Source organism: Delphinapterus leucas, chromosome 20 (assembly GCF_059928025.1).
Source record: "Delphinapterus leucas isolate spDelLeu-1000000601 "Yukka" chromosome 20, BTC_Dleu_Yukka2, whole genome shotgun sequence".
Taxonomy (NCBI): Eukaryota; Metazoa; Chordata; class Mammalia; order Artiodactyla; family Monodontidae; genus Delphinapterus; species Delphinapterus leucas.
In genome coordinates, this window is record NC_143148.1 from 41,164,542 (window position 1) to 41,189,090 (window position 24,549).

A 24,549-nucleotide genomic window follows, 5' to 3' on the forward strand; every position below is an offset into this window, starting at 1 on the left:
CCGCCATCTTGGACCTATTTGGTTCTAAACAGTTTATGTCGTGTCCTTGGGCTATGTCATCCTTTCAAAGGTTGTGCCCTGGCCCCTTCCCTCGTGTTTCACAAGGACAGCACAGGCAAAGGCCCGGAGGCAGGCGGCTGCAGCAGCTCAGCCTAAGGTGGGCCTGGGGTGTTCAGCAGGGCTCAGCACGTTCGCGGGAGCCCTGGCTTGAGGTGGGCAGTGCCGCCCTGGGCTAGCTACTCAGTGCTGTAAAAGGGGCAGAGCCATACGCCCCCTCAAGGTCGCCCTGCGTATTAAAAATAAGGCTCAGGGCTTCCCTGGTGGAGCAGTGGTTGAGAGTCCGCCTGCCAATGCAGGGGACACGGGTTCGTGCCCTGGTCCGGGAAGATCCCACATGCCGCGGAGCGGCTGGGCCCGTGAGCCATGGCCGCTGAGCCTGCGCGTCCGGAGCCTGTGCTCCGCAACGGGAGAGGCCACAACAGTGAGGGGCCCGCGTACCGCAAAAAAAATAAAAAAATAAGTCTCAGAGCCTGGGCCAGGACATACACATAATAGGTTGGTGACTGTAATTAAGTCCACCCCAGTCTCAGAGTTTATCAAGGGACAGCCTCCTTCACCTCCCTGGGTCCCCACCCCCAGCCGGCACAGAGCTGGGCCCCCAGCAGGGCTGAGAGGCTGACTGACTGATTCAGTGCCTCCTTGAAGCCTCTGAGAAAAGGACCCACTATGTGCTGGAATATACCACGGACCACAGCTACACGCTACACTCGCCCCTCGCCCGGGTCTGTCTCAACGTGCCGGCGACTCATGCAGCCACTCATCCATGCTCTCATTCGCGCATTCATTCGTTCAATGACCCCGGCTCTGGGCACACCCTGAGCTCAGCTCTGAGTGCCCAGGGGTGAGTCCAGCCCAGCCCCTGCTTGGAGCAGCGCTCCCTGTTCCTTTCGGAGCCACAGCTGAAGGTGAGACTCCTCCCCTGCCCCTCCTCCCTCCTGAGCCCCTGCAGGCTACCCTACACCAACCCCGCCGCCGTCTGTTTCCTCGGAAGGTTGTGTTCACTGCCCTCTCCACAGTCAGGGGGCCTTCCCCAAATCCCTGCTGCACCAAAGGCCAAAGTGCTTTCCTTTCGTCTAAAACTCAGCAGGCTGCTCACACAGCGCCCTGCACTCAGGCTCACGGGTAACACAGTCCTCTCCTGCCCACCCCACGCCCGCCCCCAGTGGGCAGCCTGGGAGCCCAGGGCACTCAACTGTCCCCTCTGTCCCCCCAGCACAGGGAAAGTCTGAGCCTCAGGTACCCACACTCCTCATCAACTGCAGGTTTCGACCAATCATCTGGAGAAAAGAGGAAGGAAATGAAAAATATTTCAGCCACGGAGTATATCCCAGGCACTTTCACAGGAGCATCCTCACTTTATCCCTCCCTGCGTGTTCTGGGACACTACGTGCTGTGCTCACGCTCTCTGCCAGGGCTTTGCCTACAGGTGCGGGGCCACCCCGTGCAGGGGTGAAGAGCCCTACACACCCACACACACCCTGCAGAAGTTGCAGATCGGATCCACAGTGGGCTGGCTGCCCTTCTAGGAGCCCACGGTTTCAAGTCCACGTTTATGGAGCGCTCCCCCCGTGCTGTGCGCCCGCCAGGAACAGACACGCAAAGGAGACACAATCCAGGTGCAGGGAAGAGAGAGAAGCAGATGAGCGAGGTGGTGGGCCGTGAAGGGGGTCTGTGTAAAAGGCTTCAGGGGCCCGGAGGAGGGAGCGGAATGGCAGAGGAGAGGGCGGAGGAGACAAGCTCTGGGGGGAGCAGGGGATGGGGGCTCTGCAGGCATGTGAGGGGGGCAGAGGAAGCAGCCCAGTGAGCGGAAGAGTGTGGGCAAAGACCCGGCGGCCCAGCTTCCCTGTGCCATCCTCGGGCCTCCCACACTGTGGGGAAGAAGGAACGGGATCGCTTGCTGAGAAGCCCCTGCTGTGTGCCAGGCAGGAAAGCTTGGTGGGTGAGGAGGTGGCCTCTGGACACAGAGGCCTGGCTGGGAATTTCCAGTCCACCACTGACAAGCTCTGTGATCTTGGGAGCACTTAGTTCCCCGGCTATGTTTCCCCATCTGTATAATGGGAATAACAACAGAACCCTCCCCCAGGGTTGTCCTGAGGATTGAAAGGGGTGTCCCACGGAGGGAGAGCTCCCAGGCCAGGGTCCTCCAATGTGAGCGTGCAAACACGTGGCCTAGGAGCTACATACGTGCAGGTCTCAGGGTTCCGTTGCCAGCCATTCTGCCTCTGCCGCCCTGCTGGGGCCTAGGAATCTGCATTTTCAACACACGCTCCCCAGATGATTCTGAGACAGGTGGCCAGAGGACCACACTTTGAGAAATACCTGTTCAACGCATGTGTGCTGTTACGATCATTTATTTTCATTGTCTCGTCTGCTGCTCCGACAGCCCTGCAAAGTCTGAACTGGTGACTCATTTCACAGGTGAGGAAAGGGGTTCAGAGCGGCAAGCTCCAGGTCACACAGCCAGTGATAAGCTGGCATAGAATCTGCACCGGGTCTGTCCACCCCCAAGCCTGAACCCCTCCAAGCAAGATGTCATAGGGCCCCCTCCCCGGTCAACTTATGTCCTGGCAGAGGCCTTGTTATCACACTCCCCAGCCTACCCACACCGCCTCCATTGTCACTTCCCCCTCCAGCTACTAATCAGGTCCCACAGACCATCCCGTTTCCTGCCAGCCCTCGGGCTGCCTCCTTTGCCCCTGATGGTACCTTCCTGGCCTTGTGTCCTCCCGTCACCTCCTCTGCCTCCAGAGGGGTTGGAATCGGGGGCTGGGCAGTGGCAGAAATCGGGCAGGAGACCCTGAGGGGACCCTCAGGGGCACGAGCTTCCCTCCGTGGCCTGGACTACCTCTCTGTGGAGGCCCCATCCCCACCCCCGGGGCACACGCCCGCCCGGATGACCAGCCCCTTGTTTACTAATGACAGGAACAGCGGGGTTTCAGGGCAGAGTCAACTTCCTCCCAGACTGAGATCACAAAGGGATGGTGCCAGGACAAACCCCATCCCTGTCTGCCACCAGGGCTGAGTCTGAGACCCAGCAGGAAGTGATGCCCGGGCCTGGACCAACCTCACAGGCACACAGACCACAAGGGCAGGCAGTCGGCACAGGCGGGTGTGAGAAGTCAGGCTGAGGCACGAGGGACGGAGCCCTGAGCCGGTCCTGGCTTCTCTGTGGCCACCCCAACCCCTGGCAGGAGAAGGCAGAGTTAATCCTGTTGGAGAAAAAAGTGCTGAGCTTTTGTTTGTTCATTCCACGAACAGCCAGTGATGTGCGGCTTCCCGCGCAGAGGCCCGCCTCAGGACCATCCTCCCTCCAGCGTCATCTGCCTTCCCTGCTGCTGGAGTCCCCTCAGCACACAAACATGCCAGCACTGCTTTAAAACAAAACCTAAAAGCCGCCCATCTCTCTGCTCCATTCACTGCAAGTCTGGGGGAAGGAGCTGGGATCACACGCCTCTATTTCCTGATCCCCCTGCACCAGCCACCCCCCTCAGTCCCTCATGTCGACTCCTTTCCCTTTAACCTGCTCTGGTCACAGCCATCAGTGACCTCCCACTTCCAGATCCAGTGGTCAAGTCTCAGTGCCCACCTTTCCCAGGCTGACCCAGCCAACACCCCTGGCTTCCCTCCTTCCTCCCTGGGCTCTCTCCTAAGGAATCTACAAATCTCAGAGGCCCGGGGCCTCCCTCCCTGTAAGCTCGTCCACTGCCAAGGCCTCAGGTGCCAGCCATACGCTCAGGGCTTCCAAAACTCACCTCCAGGCTGAGTGTCTCCAACTGTATCCACCCTGTCTCCCACTGTCTCCAACTGTATCCACTAAATCCACCCCTGCCCCCAACTGTATCCACCTATATCCAACTATCTACCTCCATCTCCAGCTGCCAATCTGACATGCCACTTGGGTGTCTAAAAGCCATCTCAAACTCAACATGCCTGGAACAGGGAAATCTTTATCTTCCCCTCCCCCCAAAATACCCTCCCACTCCATTCCGCATCTCCACACCAGTGTCCACTGACTTAGTGCCCCTGGGCAAGGCTCTCTCCCTCTCAGGTCTCTGTTTGCCCAGCTGTATAAGAGAGCCAGTTCGGGACTTCCCAGCCATTCATCCATCCATGGAAAAACAGGGGCAACTAGGCAAAGATTCCCACTACCTGCCCTGGGAGATTCCAAATCAGTTGGACTGGGGTGGGGCCCCGGTACCTGCAGTTTGTAAAACCTCCTCTTGTAACTCTCATGATTCACAGAATCCGAGCGCCTTCTGCCCGCAGCTTCTTGGTTCTAACGGTCCCTGGTCCTGCCTTCAGCTTCCCCATCTTCCACGCCCCTCTTGGACTCTTGTTTATCTCAACAGCCATGTGAGGCTGAGGTTATATTATCCCCATTTTACTGAAGAGGAAACTGAGGCTGGGGTGGAGGTGCATGACTGGCCCATCAGGCACCTGGCTCAGCCTGATATTCCTAAACCCAGACGGCGCACCCCTAACCCCCAACACCCAGGCTGGCACCTTACAGCTGGAACCCAGGCCCACGCCCACCGGAAGTCAATCCAGTTCACAGACCCAGGAGCTGCAGCCTGTTCCCATCTCCTACCCACCCCACCGCAGGGGCCCCTGAGGCCTCCCCAGCCACTGCAAAGTCTGCCCCTCCCCCAGCATGTCATGGAGTCACCTGGGAAAATCTGGCTCTGGGCCCAGGGTGACCCAGGCTGGATTTCTGGCTGTGCTACGCCCCAGCTGAGTAGACAAGCACCTTAAACTTGCTGAATTTTTAGTGTCATGAGCTATAAAGTGGGGGTGACGGCACCTGCCCTCGGGGTCACAAGGAAGATGAACGAAGCCCCTCGGCAGGTGTTGGGCTCAAAGCCCCAGAGCTGAGGCCTGGGGTTTGGGCCCGAGTTAAGCGTCCCGGCCAAGTCCAGGGCTAGGCCTCCATGGGGACAGCCCAGCGGGGCCGAGGAAGCCGCCCACCACGGGGCCTGCCTCTCTGCAGCCAGCCCGGCCCTCACAAACGAACAATAACAGGAAACCATCCTTGGTGGGGGTGGGGGGGTGCACATGGGCCAGGGCCAGCTGGAAAACCTGAAGGGGCGGCGGCCAGGCCTCCCTCACCGCCGGGTGGGGCTCCCCTCCAGAGGCTGTTGGCCGAGCTCTGCACAGTTTCACGGCACGCTCAGCCCTGGCCGGACAGCCAGACGGAGCGGACACGCCTCTCAGCCCACAGGCAAGGTGAGTGAGGGTCCTTGACTTCCCCATACGTAGAATGGCCATCATCGGCTCCCAAGGAAGCGCCACTCCTTGGGGTAGACTGGGTCTCCTGGCTCACAACAGAGCTGGGAAAGGTGCGCCCAGGGGTGGTGCCGCGGACACGAAGGGATGTTCTCGGGGAAGGGGTGAGCTCGGCTCTCCCACAGGTAGACTCCCAGACTCAAGGGCCCACTGGCTTCTGTGGGTGCTGGGCTCAGATGCTCAGAGGGCAGGATTCCGCCTGAGTCGCCCAGCATGCCAGGGGCAGAGGACTGGCACCCAAGTGGTGCCCCTTCCCCCACGAGAGAGGATTTACCACGGATGACATCATCCCATCCCCTCGAAGGCTCTGTGCTGGGATTGGGAGAGGAGCCCTGGAAGGGGAGCTTGGAGCCTCGCCCCTCCCTGTCAGCCACTGCCCCCATTTTCAGTACAGGCAAGCTGAGGCTTGACTCTGGGCACCTGAGGCCCTACCTGTGGAATCCCCGCCCCTCCTTCCCCAGACACCGTAGGGGCTGGTTACGAGCTGCGGAAGCTGTAGTTTTTCTCCCCCAAAACCAAGGTACCCGTAGATTGGGGCCCAAGGGACCCAGCAGCCCTCATAATTTTAGAGAAGTTCCCCCCAAAGACTTGGAGGCAGGCGGTCTAGGGTGAGAGCCGTCCTGGATACAAATCCCAGCTCTACCACTCGCTTCCCGCGTGACTTTGGGAAAATTACTCAGTGTCTCCAAAACTCAGTTTGCTTCTCTGAACAATGGAGATGGCGATTCTTTTTGCGGTTCATCATGAGACCTGGAAATGATGTCTACAGAAGGCTCTGAAGCACTGGAGCTCACTACTTTATATTACCAGCAAGCCGATGAATTAGATACAGCCTTTCTCCATTTCTCAGTTGAGGCAACTGAGATTTGGAGCAAGAACTCGTACCCCAAAGCCCAGGCTCTTTCCAGAACCATGCAGCTTCTCATGTGCCAGCCTCCTTATCTGTAAACTGGATAAAAGGGTCTTTTCATGAGGCAGTTAAAGGAAGCGATATACACACTTGGCACTGGGAACGGATCGTAGGAGGGGAGCTTTAAGAAATCACAGCTGAATTTACCTGCCACCCAGAGCTGACCATGGCTTGAGTGTCACAAAGGTTTTGACCCCTGAGGTCGGTCAGTCCCCAGTAGGTGAGAGATGCGTCAGCTCATCCTCCAGCGAGCGCTCTGGGCAGCTACTCCAAGCCAAGCACTATGCTTGTTCCTCACCCCCACCCCATGGACATTTCTGCCATGGGTGGTGGGCAGACAGGATCCTGACAGGAGACGAAGGGCATTCCAGGGGAGGCAGGGAGCCTGGGCAGCTCATTGGACCTGGAGAGGCCAGTGCAGCCAGAAGGTTTTCAGAGCAGGGAGTGGCAGGAGGGCCAGTGATGCAGAAGGCCATGAGTAAGTAGCAGGACCGAGAATTTTGGTTCATCTTCAGGTGACCAGGTGATGGGGAACAGCGGGACCCTCCCATCTGGCCTGAGTCCAGCCATGTGTGGGTGCCAGCCTCGAGGTGATCAAGGGGCCCAGGAGCTTCTGCGCCCCCAGGCAGCCCTGCTAATTCTGGCTTCCAGTGGTGAGGGGGTAGGCGAGGGGCCCACTGGCCTTGCAGGGGTTAAGCTGCCCACCCTGCAGTCTAGACCTGAGCGATTGTGCTGCTGAACAAGGGCCGGACATGGGAGCAGGAAGCTGGAGGGGCCATGCTTATTTTCTCCCATAGCTGGATGACTCACAGCTCTGCTGCTGCCTCGGGGATACACAGTGGACACACTGGCCACTAGCTCAGGGAAAAAAATCTTGAGCCCCTTGCCCATGGGATCCATCCCTTACTACTTCCATCACCTCTCTGCACCCCCTCGGCATCCTTGAAGCTACTAAAAGAATTCCCATTTGACAGACACGACCACAGAGTCTGAGAGAAGCTGAGCAGCCAGTCCAAGGTCACACAGTTACTATGAGGTGAAAGCAGGATATGAATGAGGCCAGCCCCTTCTGACCCCACTGCCCTGTCACACTCCATAGGGAAGCCTGGAGAGGGGAGAAGCAGGGGAGGATTGAACCTGACAGTTCAAGCCACAGAAGCAGGCACCAGGATGAGCCAGGAGCCCAATGATCCTGGGGGAGGAATGTTCTAGGAGACAACTGCTGCCCTCAGTAGCTTAGCTTCTGGCTGGAGAGATACTGACAAGACCATCGTAACCCAGATCCAAGCTGATGTTGGGTGGAGAAATCACAGAAGACTCCCTGGAGGAAGAGCAGGAGCCCCAGAGGATGCTGGGAGGTCTTGGGTCTGCTCTCTGAGCTTCAGTCTTCTAATTTCTCCAGGGCAAGGGATGGACCACATAGTCTCTAAACTGATTCAGGGACCTCCAGATTGTCTGCCACAGCATAACGATCAGATTCTGGCAGGTGCAGACACTGGGAGGAGGGGGAAGTAGGGCCCATGCGGCTGGGCCAGGAAGGCAGTGAATGAGATTTCCTTCTAGAGGAGAACAGACAGGAGCAGGAGGTGGGCCCAGGGCAGAACCAGGAAATGAGGTCAGGTGTGAGTCGGCCAGTCAAGCCCACAGCTGCCAGGCCAGGCTGAGCGGGTAGGTGAGGGTTGAGACACCCACACATTTACTAAGCACCTACTGTGTGCTGGGCTTTGTACCCATGATCTCATTCAATCCTCCATTAGAGATGAGGAAGCTAGAGCTCAGAGAGGGCAAGGAATGGGCCTAAGGCCACACAGCTCATGAGCAAACAGGCAAGTGTGTGAGACTTGTTGCCGCCAATGACTTCCTCAGAGCCCCAGGCAAAGTCAGAAAGCCCAGAGGAGGCTGGAAAAGGCTCTCCCAAGGGTGGGTTTTCTCTCCTTCAAGCTTTGAGCTGCCCCATTAGGAGATAAGGGAATGACCCTGAGACCCCAGGACAAATTTGTTTCGAATCGTACACTAGGTCTGGTGAGTTGGTTGTATCTAGCTCAAAGACTGTATTGAGGATTCAGGGGCTGAGTTCAAGTTCGGTGGGAAACTAACACTGTAATTGATTACTGATGTCTGCCGTGAGTATGTGAATGGCAACCCATGATCTCTGTTTTGCCAGCCCTGTTTTGCACACGGGTGTATGTTCATCAGGGACCCATAAGAAGGATAATCTGACAGTCCTCAAAGGATCAAAATCCTAATGGTGGTGTGCCTGACAAAGTGATGGGTCATTAGAGATGCTGTATGGTGACAGGAGGAGCTTCTCTGAGTTCTGTCAACCACTGTATGTGCTCTGACCACCCAAGGTGTTGTAGGCAGATTTGTGCAGATTTGTTTTAAATCCTCTGAGGAAGGAGGGAAGGAGTGCAAGATCAGAGCTGGAGACGGAGGCAGGCTGACAGACAGCAGTAGGGACACCGACACCTCAAGGTCCTCTGGGCCTTGAGTTCACGCCGCTGGATGCTGGGATGAAGCGGATGCCTGGTCAGAGACACTCGCGCCAGCAGGCAGAGGCTGCGCTGGAGCGGGAGCCAATCAGAAGACCTTGTGGGGGGTACGGACTGGGGCTTGAAAAGAAGCAGAGCACTCACCCAGGGGCCACAGCAAGGAAGGGCATTCGGGCAGAGGGAACAGCCTGTGTATTCCATAAACGTCCAGTTCTCCTCGAGGCTGGGTGGGGCAGGGAGGTGAGGGAGAGGAGAACCAGAGGGGTGGGCAGGGACACTCCGTGCTGGGTCTTGAATGCTGGCTCAGGAGCTAGGCTTCACCCTGCAGGGTGTGGGGAGCCAGGGAGGAGCGGTCAGCAGGGGAGCAGCGTGGGCAGCTCTAAGGGGAGCTGAGGGAGGGAGGCTGTTGGCAGAACCCGAGGGGAGAGGATCGGGTCTAGGACCCGCAAGAGCAGGTCACAGGGCTGAACTGAGCCCCAAACCAGGATAAAGCCCCAAGGGGCCAGCTCATAGCTGCCCGGCCCCACGGCCCCTGGGGACTCACCCTTCATCCTCCCAGTGCCGGTGATCCCTGAACGAGTTTGGGGGTCACTGGCTCCAACCTCGACCCCAGACTGAGGCTCGAGGTGTGGAGTGGGAGGGCGGTGGGAGAGCCGCCCAGGGCCACACAGGGGGCAGGGGCTCTAGCGCCCTCACCCCCACCCCTGCAGGTTCTGGGCCTCTCCTCCCACCTCCTGGCCCCTCATCCCTGACCCAGGGCCTCTGGGCTGCAGCCCAGAGCCTGCAGGAGGCTGGGCTGGGACTGAGCGTCCAGTCCACCCTCCGCGGCTTTGCCTGGGGCCGGGCTCTGCTGCCAGGTCTTGTCCTAGCTGCTGGCGGGCTTGCTGGGCGGGAGAGGGGCCAGCCCCGCAGAGAGGAGACTCTTCGGGGGACAGGGGTGTGTGCTTGTGTAGGCAGCACGTTTGTGTGTCCGTGTGGCCTGAGGATGTCATGTGTGTATCCCTGACCTGGAGTCTTCCTCTACCCCACCCCCAAGGGCCCTCCAGTCTGCTCAATAAACGCCCAGACTTAGCCCCTGAAACCTAAGGCTTGAACAGGGTCGGGGCAGAACCATCCCGGCCGGGGGCGTTTGCCAGGCTGCCCGCTGAGCAGCTCCCAGCTGGCCCAGGCTTCCGAGGGCCCATTTAACTACAAAAGGAGGAGCCCCAACCCGCCCCCCTTCCATCTCCCTCTGGGTCCCCCTGGCTCCTTCTTTTAAAGAGCACAGAGCTGAGCGGACCTCACAGCCCCTTTGAAAAGGCCAAACGCCAGTGACAGAGGGGGTCCTGAGAAACAGACCAAAGGGAGTTTTGCCTACTGTCTCACAGCAGATCAGAGAGAGGCAGGATTCACTGCTGGGCTGAGACCGTCCGAGAAATCAGGGCCCTCCCCTCTCTGCCCTCTCACATCTTCCTCTACGCCTCCATCAAAGCACCACAACTTGAAACTGTGTTTTTTATCAAGTGGTTAATGTCTCTACACAAGGGTGCAGCCTGTGTAGGCTCCCCACTTGTAGTTCAGTACCTGGCACATAGTAGGTGCTCAATAAATGTTTGTTGAATGACTGTATAACCTCCAGGCTCTAGAGAGAGCTTCAGAGAAGTGGTGACATGTGACCTAAGTCCAGGCAGAGGTGAGAGAACGGCAAGTGCAAAGGCCAGAAGCTGTGACCAGGCCTGGTGGGTGTTACCATCCCACAGGCTGGGGCTCCTCTTCGAGGCTCACCAAGCAACACCCCCCCTTTTTTAATTTTTAAATTTATTTATTTATTTTGGCTGCACTGTGCAGCATGCGAGATCCTAGTTCCCCCAACCAGGGACTGAACCGGCGCCCCCTGCAGTGGAAGCACGGAGTCCCAACCACTGGACCGCACCCTTGAGACCCAGACAGGGAACTGGAGAGGAGCAGAGGCACACAACCTCTCCAGCCCCCGCCAACTTGGCTCAGCTTTCAGAGCCAGTCCTCAGGCCCAACCCAGGCATCTAGGTTCTGAGCTCAGTGGTCTCACCCATTGTGGACACAGACCCAAACCCAGGAGTTCTCCAAGGCCTTGCCCTCTGATCCGGGCATGACTGAGTCCAGCCATCCCCCAGATGCTCTGAGGTTCCTCTGCCCCTTCTCCTGGGCTCCATGCCCATTACCAGGGGCCTGGGCCACACACTCTGTCCTCTCATTTTGGGCCCCCTGGACCTTCCCAGACTGACCGAGGGCACAGAGGGCCCACCCTCATCCATCAGTGCATTTGGAGCTGCCCCCAAAAGCCTCTAACACAGCTCCAGGGACTGAGCATCATCACGGATCCTGGGTAACAGGGACACAGGCCAGCACCTGGCCTCTGGGTGCCCAGCAGGCACGTCTGAGCTGCCGAGCGAATCCCCTCTCCCCCATGTCTGTTGTCAGGAAAGGCCCCGGGGCTACTCAGCTGGGCATTTCTGAGCACAGAAATCAATTCCAAGATCCTCAGGCCCACTACACATCTGTGGTACCGCAAACCCAACCAGCAGCGGCCTGATCTCTCCAAAAACTTGGTGAGAGCAACCAAGAGACGTGACTCCTACTTATAGGAAAGTAAAGGGCTAAAATAAACCTGACCCCAGCTGTGCTCTGACCACACCTCCAGAGGTGTGGCCAAGGGAAATTCTGTTTCCCGCTGTGGGTCCAGCAAATCCTGCCGGCTGACTTCCTCTCCAACAGCAGGAGGAGGAGGAACGATTTTTCGATTTTTTGACAAAACCCTTCCTCTCAGCCCCCATTTACGTGGACAAATTTCTAACACAAAAGGCAAAAGACACAAATAAACATGGCTTTTCAGATGGAAAAGTCCCTCAGGACCCTCTGAGATTGGGTGTAGAAGGAGCCCAGGATTTAGAAAAAGATAAATCTGGGTGAGGGTTCCAGATCTACCACTTACGAGGTGTTTGGGTCTGAGCCTCAGTTTCTTCCTCTGTGAAATGGGGATGATAATTCCTACATCCTGAGGACAGTGTGAGAAGTAAATGAGATTTCATCTATGAAAGTCAAACATGGAGAACAGCTGCTTATTACTACTATTATTACTACCATTATTATTATTATTATTACATGTTAATGTCACCGCAGAAATAGAGAGAGAGTGGCATGATGGAAAGGCACTATTCGGGGTGAAAGGCAGCCTAAGTTCAAATCCTGGCTCAACCACTCGCCGCTGTGTGACCCAGCAGGGCTCACTCCACCTCTCTGAGCCTCATCTGCAAAATGGGATCACTGACAACTACCTGGCAGTTTGCAAGGTTTAAGCGAGATACGGTTTCAGTGTGCCACTGAGGAGGTGTTTCAAAGAAGAGACTTCATGAAGGAAACACTTACAGAGCTGTGAGCTCAGTCAAGGGAACAAACGGGATGTTGAGTCCTGCAGAGACCAGCAGCAGACCACCGCAGGACCAAAGGGACAAAGAGGAGGGAAGGGTGTTTCCCGAACCCAGTGAGGGACGGATGGGAGCCATAGAAGCTACCGGGATGGAGAGGTGCAGCCACAGCAGTACAAATGAACCAGAGCAGACAGCAGCAGGGAGGAAGTACCCCAACTTTTCTCCTCCCATCCTCAGACACCTGCTAGAGCCCCCACTGGCCAAACACCAGAACCTCGCGCCTGTAGGCCAAGGGTCAGTCCCCTTGACACAGAGCAGAGGTCAGGGGAGGGGTGGGGGAGTAGATTCAGCAGGGTGGGGACCTGCAAATCCCCCAACCAAATGGTTGGGTGTTCAGAAACAAGAATGGTAAGCTAACTACTCAGTAGAGCAAAACAGAGTGTCGGTGAGGATTCATACGTGCTTGGTTTTATTCTTAGCTACTTTTTTGGCCATGTTACAAATGTTTTTTTTAATTCAGGCCTGAAAACAACCCTGAGAGGTAGACACTAGTGTTCCCATCGTACAGATGACGAGACTGAGGCTCAGAGAGGTAAAGAGTCTCGCGCACGGTCTCAGAGCGGCAAAGCAGCACAACTGACATTCTCTAAACCACAGACCCTGGAATCACAGCCATCACCCTGCTCTGTGTGAACCCAAAGAGGAGAGAGCCATGTGTCAGGTGTGGCTGGGCCTTGGGGAAAAGGGAAGATGTAGACAGGGCAGGTAGAAAGCCATTCTCCAGGAAGGGAGGGAAGCTGTGATTTGAGCCCAGCAATGGGACCTGGGTGTCAACCCTGGGACCAGCCCCAGGCAGTGCTGCAGTGGAAGATGCCCAGGGATGCATGAGATGCAAGGTGAGGACCAGGGATGGCTCCCCAGAGGAGGGCATTTGGGCTTAATCCTGGATGACAAGTTCATGAGACAGAGAAAGAGGAAAGACCTATGGGGCTGTCCTGGGCCACTTCTCCTCCCTCGCTACCTGTCCTCCTTCATGTTCCAGCCTCACAGTTTGAGCACCAGCCACGTGAAGGGACCGTCTGTAAGCTGCTCCAGCCCCACCTTCTTCCGCACTCCAGGCCAGGTCTCCAGCAGCTGCTGGCCATGGCCACAGAGATGTTTCATAGCAACTCCAACCTGACACAGCCCACACAGACCTTTTGGTACCACTACCCGTCTTCCGAACCTCAGCAAAGCCCTGCCCCCGCCAACTGCTCAGGCCAAAGACTCGAGAGCCATCCTAGATTCCTCTCCATCCCTCACCCGCTACATTCCATTCACAGCAAGTCCTGTTAACTCCACCTCGAAAACACATCCCATGGCCACGCACCTCTACACCTGGTCTGGGCCACCATCAACTCTCGCCTGGATGACAGTGACCTCCCCTGCTGGTCTCCCCTCTCTCCCAGCCCGTCTCCTCACCTCAGCCAGGGATCTCTTCAAATCAGATCATGTCACCTTCCCTTGTGCTTAGGAAAAAGCTCTCTCTAGGCTGCCCTGTACAACCCAACTGCATTAGTTTCCTCCAGCTGCTGTAACAAACCACCCCAAAGGTGGCTGGCTTGAAACAACACCAATTTATTTATTTATTATAGTTCTGGAGGTCTGAAGTCCGAAATGGGTTTCGGCGGGTGAGAATCAGGACTGTTTCCTTCTAGAGCCTCTAGGGGAGAATCTATTTCCATGCCTTTTTTGACTTCCAGAGGCAGCCCCCATTCCTTGGCCCGGGGCCCCGCAGCACCCCAACCTCTGTTTCCATCATCACGTCTCCTTTCTCCTGAGTCTGACCCTCCTGCCTTCATCTTTTAAGGACGCTGTGATTGTACTGGGTCTATCCACATAGTCCAGGATAATCTCCCTATTTCAAGATCCTTAACTTAATCCTATCTGCTGAAAGTCCTTTGCCAGGGAAGGTAATATTCACAGGTTCCAGGGGTGAAGACATGGACACCTTTGGGGAGCTGTCACTCAGCCTACCATCCCGACCTGGTCACCTCTTCTGGAGCCCCCATTGCTCATCTGACCCAAGGGCCTTCTTTTGGCTCTTCAAACAAACGAACCGTTTTTCTACCTCAGGGACTTTGCACTTGCTGACCCTTCTGCCTGGAATACCCTCCCTTCCCCTGGCATTCCTAGGGCTGACACTCCGATGTTGGCATGAGTATCATCTCTCTGACAGGCCTCCCCTGGCCTTGAAGTCCCAGCCAGCTGCCCCCTCGCCCTCTGCTGTGTCCCCCAGTGTAACTCCCGGAGAGCCTCTGGTCAGCAGCTGATGTTCTTCCCCATGTACTTATTTTCCTGGGGTTCCCACGACAGCGTGCACTCCCCGGGGACAGGTCCTGTCTGTCCCGCTCACTGCTGCACCCCAAAGCCTAGCACACAGTAGATGCTCAATACGCATCCGCTCAGGGCGTGGCCTCGTATCTTGTCCTGCCCAGGGGCCTGAGAACTTCTCTCTCCCCATTTCTCAGTTTCACTTCTATCTGTTTTACTTTTTCATTTTTTGAGTCACTTCTCACTTGAGGGAGGAAGAAGGGAGCAAGACATGCAGTTCCTTTTGAGGCAAAGAAGGAAATGACCCACCGGGCCTAAGCCCAGCGAGGCTGGCCAGGGGTCACAGCTGCCACCTCCCCTGAGTCAGGACCAGCTTCCTGGCAGAACTCTCAGCTCCCTGAGCCTTTGTTCACTGCCTTCCTCCGGCCCAGAGCAGCTGCCCTTTTCACAGCCCACCTCAAAGGGCACCAGGTCTCCTCCAGTCTGACCACCTCATTGAGGACTGAGGGAACTGGGACCGGAAGCCTTCCCAGGCACATGGCACCTGCGTTCCAGGCCCGGCTAATGCTCTGTCCCAGCCAAACCCTGCGAGCCCGCTTCTGCCTGGGCCAGTAGCCGGGGGCCACAGGGATGCTGGATGCTAAGCTCAGCAGGCCCACAGGCCAGTCTGCACACACACCCCCGGCCCTCACTGAGGACAGCCTGGCGCCAGTGTCTCAGAGGAAATGTTACTAGAGTTTAGAAACCTCCTGTGCTGTGCAAAATCCAGCTTCTCCCTGCGGCCAGGGCGGGCGACAGCCAGGGAGGTGGCCTCCCATCCAGCACCCAGTGGCTCCTTGCCTCTCTCCAGGCAGGAGCCCTGATTCTGACTCCCACTCCCACCCACCAGCCTTCTTCCTCTGAACCATCCCAGGAGCCACAGGTCAGTGACACAGGGACCAGCAAGGGTAGACTGATGGGGTCAAGGGCTGAGAGGGCATAGTGACAGCTGAGGTCACAGCCTCTACCCACCCTGGGGCAGTGAGACAAGCCCTCTTCCTTCTGGAATTCAGGATGAAGCCAGGCCCTGATCTCTGGGTGACCCCAGATCCCCCTCCAGGTTGATCCCATGTCCCAAGGGCTGCCTTCATGGGGGCAATCACATGGGGTCTTGTGCTTAAAAGGACCCCATGCTGGATTTCACGTTCTTCCGTCTCTGTCCTGAAATTCTTAGTAACTTTTGAGAAAAGGACCCCATGTTTCCATTCTATACTACGCCCCACAAACTACGAAGCTGGTCCTGCGAGCCCAGCCTCTCTACCCACCACCCCATCCCACGAGAACCCCTGTTCTCGTGACAGCTCCTAGGCTAATCACCAACTGTGAGCGCTGCGTCTGGTGAGGGCCTGGCCCTCTAGGTCACCACATTTGGGTTTCTTAAGAGCCTTCTAAAGACAACATCAAAGCAACACTGCCACAGGGGCTCTCGGACTAGCCGGGGGGCATGTTTGTTCAGAGGAGTCTTTAAATCCCACCACACAGTAGCTGCTAGGTCAAGAGAGGGCAGTAGGAAGAGGCATGAACTTTGGGGCCAGGCCGACTTGGTTTGAGTTTGACTCTGAGGCTTCCCGTCTGGGTGATCTCAGAAACGTTACTAAACCTCTTCTTCCTCTGCTCATCTATAGAGTGAGGGCCACAATTATACCCACCTTTTGGCTTACTGGGAGGATTAAGTGCGATAACACATATAAAGTGCTTGGAAGAGTGTCAGGCATTCAATAGTTATTGATATTTATTTTTTGGTACTTATGATACTTATTGATGACACTTACTGATAAATGTCAGCTGCTGAGGTCAGACACCTGGGCTTTATTCTCAGCCCCACCATTTACTCCACTGTGAACTTAACTTCTCTGTGCCTCAGTTTCCCCGTCTGTAAAATCCAAGCTGGGTGTCCACTGCACAAGGCTTTGGCAGCTACCATCCACATCAGCATTGCTCTCTCCTCCAGGAAACCTTCCCTACAGCTCTCCTCTAGCCTCCCCTGTCGCCCATGCTTGCTTGCCCAATAGCACACGTGACTCTTAAGTAGGAATTGTTTGTGTCTGGCTTCCCCTCCCAGACGAGGAGCTCCACGGCGGCAGGAAGAGGGTGTGGTTCCGCTAGTCCGAGCAGAGAGTGAAGGATGAAGGGTTAAACAGCTCAGTGCTCCCCGGGAGGTGCTCGCACCCCACATTCCCTGATGGTCTCTCTCCTCGTCCCTCAGAACCGTCCGTCCCGGGAAGATGCAGGTGTTCGTGATGCTGCTGGCTGCAGGGGGCACCTGCCTGGGCCTGCTGGCGGCAGCTGCAGTGGCCGTCAACCCTGACCGACCCAACCCCCCCAGCTCGCTGCCCATTCACCGGCGCCAGAAGAGAGACTGGATCTGGAACCAGATGCACATCGATGAGGAGAAAAACGGCTCACTGCCCCACTATGTGGGCAAGGTAAGGCTCAGGCCCCAGAGCGGGAGAGGCGTGCCGTGGTGGTGGTGGTGATGATAAAGACAGTGACAGGTGCTGTGGTGGCTGCAGGGATGGGGATGATCGTTGCGAGGGTGATGGTAATAGTGGGAGAGATGGTGGAGGTGGCAGATGTCATGGTGGCGGTGACTATGGTGATAGCCAAGGAGAAGGTGGTGGTGGTAACAGCGGTGGTGGTGGTGATGACGATGATGATCGTGGAGGTGGAGGTGGAGGTGGAGGTGGAGGTGGAGGTGGAGGTGGAGGTGGAGGTGGAGGTGGAGGTGGAGGTGGTGGTAGTAATGGTGAGCACAATGGTTCATCTTTCTCGCAGACTTTGGCCTATGGAGTGAGTATCACTGGCAGAAGGGCCACCCCGTGCACAAGCTAAGGAGGGCAGCCTAGCATGGGGGCTCAGGGCTCAGGGCAGGACCAGCCAAGGCTGCCATTAACTTTGCTTATCTGAGAGGTCTGGAAGACCTGAGCAGACTTCTACAGAACTGTGCTGGTGACACGGCTCATCATCCAGGCCACGGTTTGCCATCTCTAGTCGAGGCCTTTGAACCTCCTCAGAAAGCCCTGTCTCTCAGGGTGTTTTGCCCTAGCATTTAGGGCTTTATGAGCTCCAGATCCTAGGACACCCATAACAAGGCACTTGACCCAAGCCTGCCCTCCAGGGCGGTGCCTACGACTCTAAACCCTCATTTCATCCCATTTAAAACGTGTCCATCCTCAGTCACCTTCCTAGAGCTTGGAGCTAATCTGAGGGACTAATGAACTATCTTCCTGTGTCAAAAGGTCGCTGAGGTCAAAACCATACACTCTAATTGAAAGGAATGGCTCTAGGGGCTTCCCTGGTGGCGCAGTGGTTGAGAGTCCACCTGCCGATGCAGGGGACGCAGGTTCGTGCCCTGGTCCGGGAAGATCCCACATGCCGCGGAGCGGCTGGGCCCGTGAGCCATGGCCGCTGAGCCTGCGCGTCCGGAGCCTGTGCTCCGCAGCGGGAGAGGCCACAACAGTGAGAGGCCCGCGTACCGCAAAAAAAAAAAAAAAAAAAAAAAAAAAAGAAAGGAATGGCTCTAGTGGTGGAATTTCACACACAACGACAGGGAGATGGATTAGGTATTTCAAGAGTTTTCAGTGAGGAGAAAAATTCCTTTCCAATGCTTTAAAATCTCACCACGTCAGTTTCTTGGAAGCTAACCAGGGTCAGCTAAAGAAAGATCAGTGTACTGGTGAGAGGAATTATGGTCCCAAGCACAAGGCTGGGCTCTGGGACATGGTCAGGGGGCAAAGACAGACATGGTCCACACCCTCATGGAGCTTGTGGTCTAGAACAGGGTCTGGCCACATGTAAATCAGTGAAGTTAGAACACTCCCTCACACCATACACAAAAACAAACTCAAAATGGTTTAAAGACTTAAATATAAGACATGATACCATAAAACTCCTAGAAGAGAACATAGGCAAAACATTCTCTGACATTAATCACAGCAATGTTTTCTTAGGTCAGTCTCGCAAGGCAAAAGAAATAAAAGCAAAAATAAATAAACGGGACCTAATCAAACTTATAAGCTTTTGCACAGCAAAGGAAACCATAAACCAAATAAAAAGACAACCTATAGACTGGGAGAAAATATCTGCCAATGTTATGACTGACAAGGGCTTAATCTCCAAAATATATGAACAGCTCATGCAGCTCAGTATCAAGAAAACAAACAACCCAATCAAAAATGGGCAGAAGACCTAAACAGACATTTCTCCAAAGAAGCCATACAGATGGCCAACAAGCACATGAAAAGATGCTCCACACCACTATTAGAGAAATGCAAATCAAAACCACAATGAGGTATCACCTCACAGCAGTCAGAATGGCTGTCATCAAAAAGTCTACAAACAATAAATGCTGGAGAGGGAGTGGGAAAAAGGGAACCCTCCTACACTGTCGGTGGGAATGTAAATTTGTGCAGCCACTATGGAAAACAGTATGGAGGTTCCTTAAAAAACTAAAAATAGAGTTACAATATGAGCCAGCAATCCCACTCCTGGGCATATATCCAGAAAATATGAAAATTCTAATTCAAAAAGATACACGAACCCCAATGTTCAGAGCTGCACTATTTACAACAGCCAAGACGTGGAAGCAATCTAAGTGTCCACCAACAGATGAATGGATACAGAAGGTGTGGTACCTATAAATAATGGAATATTACTCAGCCATAAAAACGAATGAAATCTTGCCATTTAGAGCAACATGGATGGACCCAGAGGTTACCATACTGAGTGAAGTAAATCAGACAGAGAAAGACAAATACCATATGATACCTCTTATATGTCAAATCTAAAAACATGATACAAATGAACTTATTTACAAAACAGAAACAGACTCACAGACATAGAAAACAAACTTACGATTATCAAAGGGGAAAGCAGGGGAGGGATAAATTAGGAGTTTGGGATTAACGTATACATACTACTATATATAAAACAGATAATCAACAAGGACCTACTGCATAGCACAGGGATCTATATTCCGTAGGTTGTAATAACCTATAATGGAAAAGATGTATACACACACACACATATACATCACTTTGCCGTACACAAGAAACTAACACAACACTGTAAATCAACTATACTTCAATTAAATAAATACATAAATAGGGGCTGGTAGAACTGCCCCGCCATGCGGTTTTGTAAATAAAGTTTTATTGGAACAGAGCCACACCGTGCACTTAACAAATGGTCGTGGTTGCTTTCACGCTACAATGGCAGATTTGAGTAATTGTCCCAAAGACCATATGATCCACAAAGTCGAAAATTTTTACTATCTGGCCCTTTACAGAAACAGTTTGCCCACCCTGGTCTAGAAGGGCAGCATGTATCAGACAAAGAACCCCACACATGCTGGAGATGGGGGAGCCCTATGGTTATAGAGAAACAGGCCAGAAACGACCCCTAGACGGGGAAGGGTCAAGTCTGGCCTCAGCACCAGAAATGCCATGGCAGATGGCGGTGGAGCCAGCTGGGGAATCTATACTCACAGCCCTGCCCACGGCCCTCTCCACTGCTCACTGTGCCCAGGCCTCCTCTGGCCACCAAGAATGGCTGGGAAATTCAGATCCTTCAGTCTGGCTACTCAGAAGGGAAAGCGCTTGCCCAGGGTCACACAGTGAAACCAGGATAGAGCCCTAGGAAAGCACAGGGTTCCTGACTCCCAACACCGATGTGAACTCTGTGCCCTAGAGGAAAATGCCATCGGCCCATCTACTCCTTCCCAAGGGGATGAGTGTGCCGTGAATCAACCTCCAAAGAGAATGGCTGCCCCCCAACGAATATCCATGGGCTGAGTCAGGGACAGTCAGCGGCAAGCAGGGCCACCGGCATGCCGCCCAGCCCGGACACGGCAGACCTTGGACGGCTCGCCCGAAGTCCTCTGCGCAGCAGGAAGAGCGTCAGGCCTGCCGTCCCCTGCCAACAGTGTGCACTTGGCACCTGGCATGGGGACAGAGGGTCCCGTGCAGTCCCCGCCCTGGGAAGAAGCAACGGTGTCTGGGAGAGGCAAGGACAGGGCTCCAAGGATCACCTCCTGGCTCCAAAGACGTCATCGGAGGGAAGGAAGTCCCTGATTACCAAGATCAGAGCCAGGAGCCTTTGTTTACAGAGCTGTTTGCTGGACAATGGGAGCTGAGTGGCCTTCTGAATCCACAGACATGGGTCAGCATAGCTTTCGGCATTAAGATGTTATATCCAAATATAGAGATAATTTAAAAAAGGGGAGGGCCCCCCAAACCTATAACCGCAGTCTGTCTAATCGTGAGGAAAACATCGGACAAATTCCAATAGGGGGCATCCTACAAAACACCCAACCAGCACTCCTCAAAACTCTCACGGTCATCAAAAGCAAGCAGAGCCTCACGGACAAAGAAAACAAACTTATGGTTACCAAAGAGGATAGTGGGGGGAGTGGGATTAACATCTACACACTACTATGTATAAACTAGGCAAACAACAAGGACCTACCATCCATCACAGAGAACTATACTCAGTATCTTGTAATAATTTATAATGGAAAAGAATCTGAAAAAGAATATATATGTATATTGTGTATATATATATATATATAACTGAATCACTTTGCTGTACACTTGAAACTAACACGACATTGTAAATAAAGTATATTTCAATTAAAAAAAGAACCATGGAGAATCTGAGAAACTGTCCCAGCCAAGAGTAACTTAAAGGAACATGACAACTAGATGTAATGTGGTATCCTGGGTGGGATCCTCAAACAGAAAAAGGACATTAGGTAAAAACTAAGGAAATCTGCACAAAATATGAACTTTAGTTAATAAGAATATATCAATATTGGTGCATTAATTACAACAAATGTACCATACTAATGTAAGATGTTAATAACAGGGAAATTGGGCACAGGATGTATGGGAACTCTCTGTACTATCACCTCAATTTTTCTATAAATCTAGAACAGTTCTAAAATATAAAGTCTATTTAAGAAAAGTTGGAGGGAAGGAAAACAGAAACTCATATCCAAATGAAGTCTTCTTAACACTATTTATTTGATGATACTGAGAAATTATCAAAGATGTTTAGGTGTGAGTCAAATGCAATCTCAGGCAGAATTCCAGTAACAGATCAAAGCTGACTCACGCCCCCTTGCTACTCCTGCCCACATGGATCCTAATGCACCCACCAGAACCAGGTTTGGAATGACCATCCTATCCTAACCCTGAGTAACTCAGACAGGGCCCCAGACTGTCCCTCCTTCTTGACCCCCACTGTCCTCCCGCCCAAGTCACAGGTTCCAGCGCTGGCGCATCACTTCTTGCCTCCTGCCCATCTGTTCATCGTATGTCCCGGCCACTGGGCTTCGGGACCTCCCCACGAACCATCTGCCCCTGCACACCCGCAGCCCTGCTCCAGGATACTTCTTCACTACCTCCAGCTACAGCCTCACCTCTCTCCCGCCCCGCCCACCAAGGGGGAGGAGCCTCACTCCCTGTCCCCACTTCCTCACCTCCCAGACTCTTTTTAAAGCCCTGTCACCCGGGAGCTTCCCTGGTGGCGCAGTGGTTGAGAGTCCGCCTGCCGATGCAGGGGACGCGGGTTCGTGCCCCGGTCCGGGAAGATCCCACATGCCGCGGAGCGGCTGGGCCCGTGAGCCATGGCGGCTGAGCCTGCGCGTCCGGAGCCTGTGCTCCGCAGCGGGAGAGGCCACAACAGCGAGAGGCCCGCGTACCGCAAAAAAATAAAATAAAATAATAATAATAAAGCCCTGTCATCCGGCTTCTCAATCCACCATCCCCTAACGCTGCTCTCACCAAGGGCTCCGATGACTGCACCGCTGCTAAGCCTAGGGATGCTTTCCAGACCTCGTGGGATCTGACCACACCCATCTTGATGCTCCCTCTTCTGTCCTGAGACCCCACTCTCTCTCAGGTTCTCCTCCAGCCTTTCTGATGCAACACCTTCACTCAAGGCTCTTGTTCCAACTGACCCTTAAATGCTGCCCTTCATCAAAATCTCAGCCTCTGCTGCTCCAAACCAGGCCCTGAGAGAAAGAATGGGGTCTGGACTATCTTTATGCTCCCAGGCTGGCACCTTGTAGGCATCTGATTTTTTTCTTTTACTTTATTGAACTCTATTTTTTGAACACCCTAACCACCTATGGGAGGACAATTCAACATGTATGAAATATGATTAGCTTATGTTCCTAACAGCCTCTGTTTCCAAGATTCCATAAATGAAATGTTCAGCAATTCTAAACTTCTAATATCCTTTAATGTAGGCATCTAGTCTGAATAACAGCTAGCATTTATTGAGAGCCTGTGCAAATTGCTTTACACACATTATTTTCCAAGTCTTATTCCTAAGGACACTAACAGTATGTGTAACAAAGAAAAAGGATTCAGTGGTCTAACAAGTACAGGAAATCCTGAGTTAAACAAAGCTCAGTGGAGTTCTTTTCTGCAGAACTATATGTTGTAAATCTCCAAAAAGAGAACATTTTATGCACCATTCCAAAACTAAATGACTGAGACCACTGATGTGCTGATAAATAGTTGACAACTGGCTTTTGAGGGGAAAAGATCCTGTTTGTAGCATTTGCCAATTTCCTTGGTGTAAATACTTTCACCATGTCTGTTGCAAGCGACCAACTTGATGCCACTGAAGGCAGAGTTGGGAACAGATGTGCATTAACACAGCATTATCCAATATTTCCATCATTCAATACGATCAACATAAAAACTCAAGAACAGGGGTGGGATACGGAGGGTGGGAGGGAGACACAAGAGGGAGGAGATATGGGGATATATGTATATGTATAGCTGATTCACTTCGATATAAAGCAGAAACTAACACATCACTGTAAAGCAATTGTACTCCAATAAAGATGTAAAAAATAAAAAAGTTTTTTAAAAAACTCAAGAGAGCATAGTAAAATGTAGTAAAATGACAGTATTAGGAAGCAATAGATTTATAGTACGTTACCTTTGTTTGTTTGTTTGTTTTTGCGGTACGCGGGCCTCTCACTGTTGTGGCCTCTCCCGTTGCGGAGCACAGGCTCCGGACGGCAGGCTCAGCCGCCATGGCTCACGGGCCCAGCCGCTCCGCAGCATGTGGGATCTTCCCGGACCGGGGCACGAACCCGCGTCCCCTGCATCGGCAGGCGGACTCTCAACCACTGCGCCACCAGGGAAGCCCCTACCTCTGTTTTTAATATGATTCATTTAATTGTAAGTTGATATAATTGATTTTTTTAATAATGCCATGCCCTGGCACACTCACACGGGCACACACTCACACGCACACAGCCACCACTGCTATTTCCAGTTCACGGTGCCTCTCCTTTCCTAGATTAAATCAAGCGTGAACCGCAAGAACACCAAGTACCAGCTCAAAGGAGAGTCTGCCGGCAAGGTCTTCCAGGTTGATGAGAGCACGGGGGACGTGTATGCCTTTGAGAGGCTGGACAGGGAGAAGATCTCTGAGTACCACCTCATCGCCCTCGTGGTGGACAAGAACACTGAGAAGAACCTGGAGTCTCCTTCCAGCTTCACCATCAAAGTTCACGATATCAATGACAACTGGCCTGTGTTCACGCACCGGGTGTTCAATACCTCCGTGCCCGAGATGTCAGGGATAGGTACGCACCCGGTCCGTCTGTCTCCCTCTCCCCTCACTCGTCCCTGGCATGGAGGCACCTCTCCCACTGGCAGCTTCACTGCCTGGGGCAGGATTCAGTGAGTTCCGGGCAGCTATGGGGATGCCCATATTGCCACTTTATATGACTCGAAAGGAACTCTGGTCCCTAAAGACTAAGCTCTGACCTGGCCCCAGACGGAGTCCTGACCATCACACACACACACACGTCTTGTTACTCTTTGGAGCCGACGCCACCCACTGCTCTGACTCTCAGGGCTGGCATGCCAAGAGCGTAGCCTTTGCACATGAAGGAGGCCAACTCTTCCACCAAGACAAGGAGTCACCTTTGGGGTCCATACAGGAGTGGAGGGGGGCGGGAGAGGGACACACCTCATCCCAAGGTGTGTCAGCAGCCTGGACCCCAGGCCTCCAGAGGAGACTATTCCTACTTCAATTC

The 24,549-nt window shown here is 53.9% G+C and overlaps 1 protein-coding gene and 1 pseudogene across 3 annotated transcripts in view; one reads left to right on the top strand and one right to left on the bottom strand.

Annotated features, from left to right (window-relative positions):
* LOC111179682 (large ribosomal subunit protein eL33 pseudogene) overlaps window positions 1-24,549 on the bottom strand; it is a 482,236-nt pseudogene that overhangs the window by 387,004 nt on the left and 70,683 nt on the right. The window lies entirely within an intron of this gene.
* CDH5 (cadherin 5) overlaps window positions 5,174-24,549 on the top strand; it is a 35,729-nt gene continuing 16,353 nt past the window's right edge. The window contains exons 1-3 of one of the 2 annotated variants that reach the window (XM_022583538.2): window positions 5,174-5,283; window positions 16,690-16,909; window positions 23,805-24,093. In XM_022583538.2, coding sequence (XP_022439246.1) covers window positions 16,709-16,909; window positions 23,805-24,093 — 490 coding nt within the window. In that variant the 5' untranslated portion in view covers window positions 5,174-5,283; window positions 16,690-16,708. Of the gene's footprint in view, window positions 5,284-12,449; window positions 12,853-16,689; window positions 16,910-23,804; window positions 24,094-24,549 lie in introns of those variants that run through there. The other variant, XM_030761102.2, reaches the window with a different exon arrangement.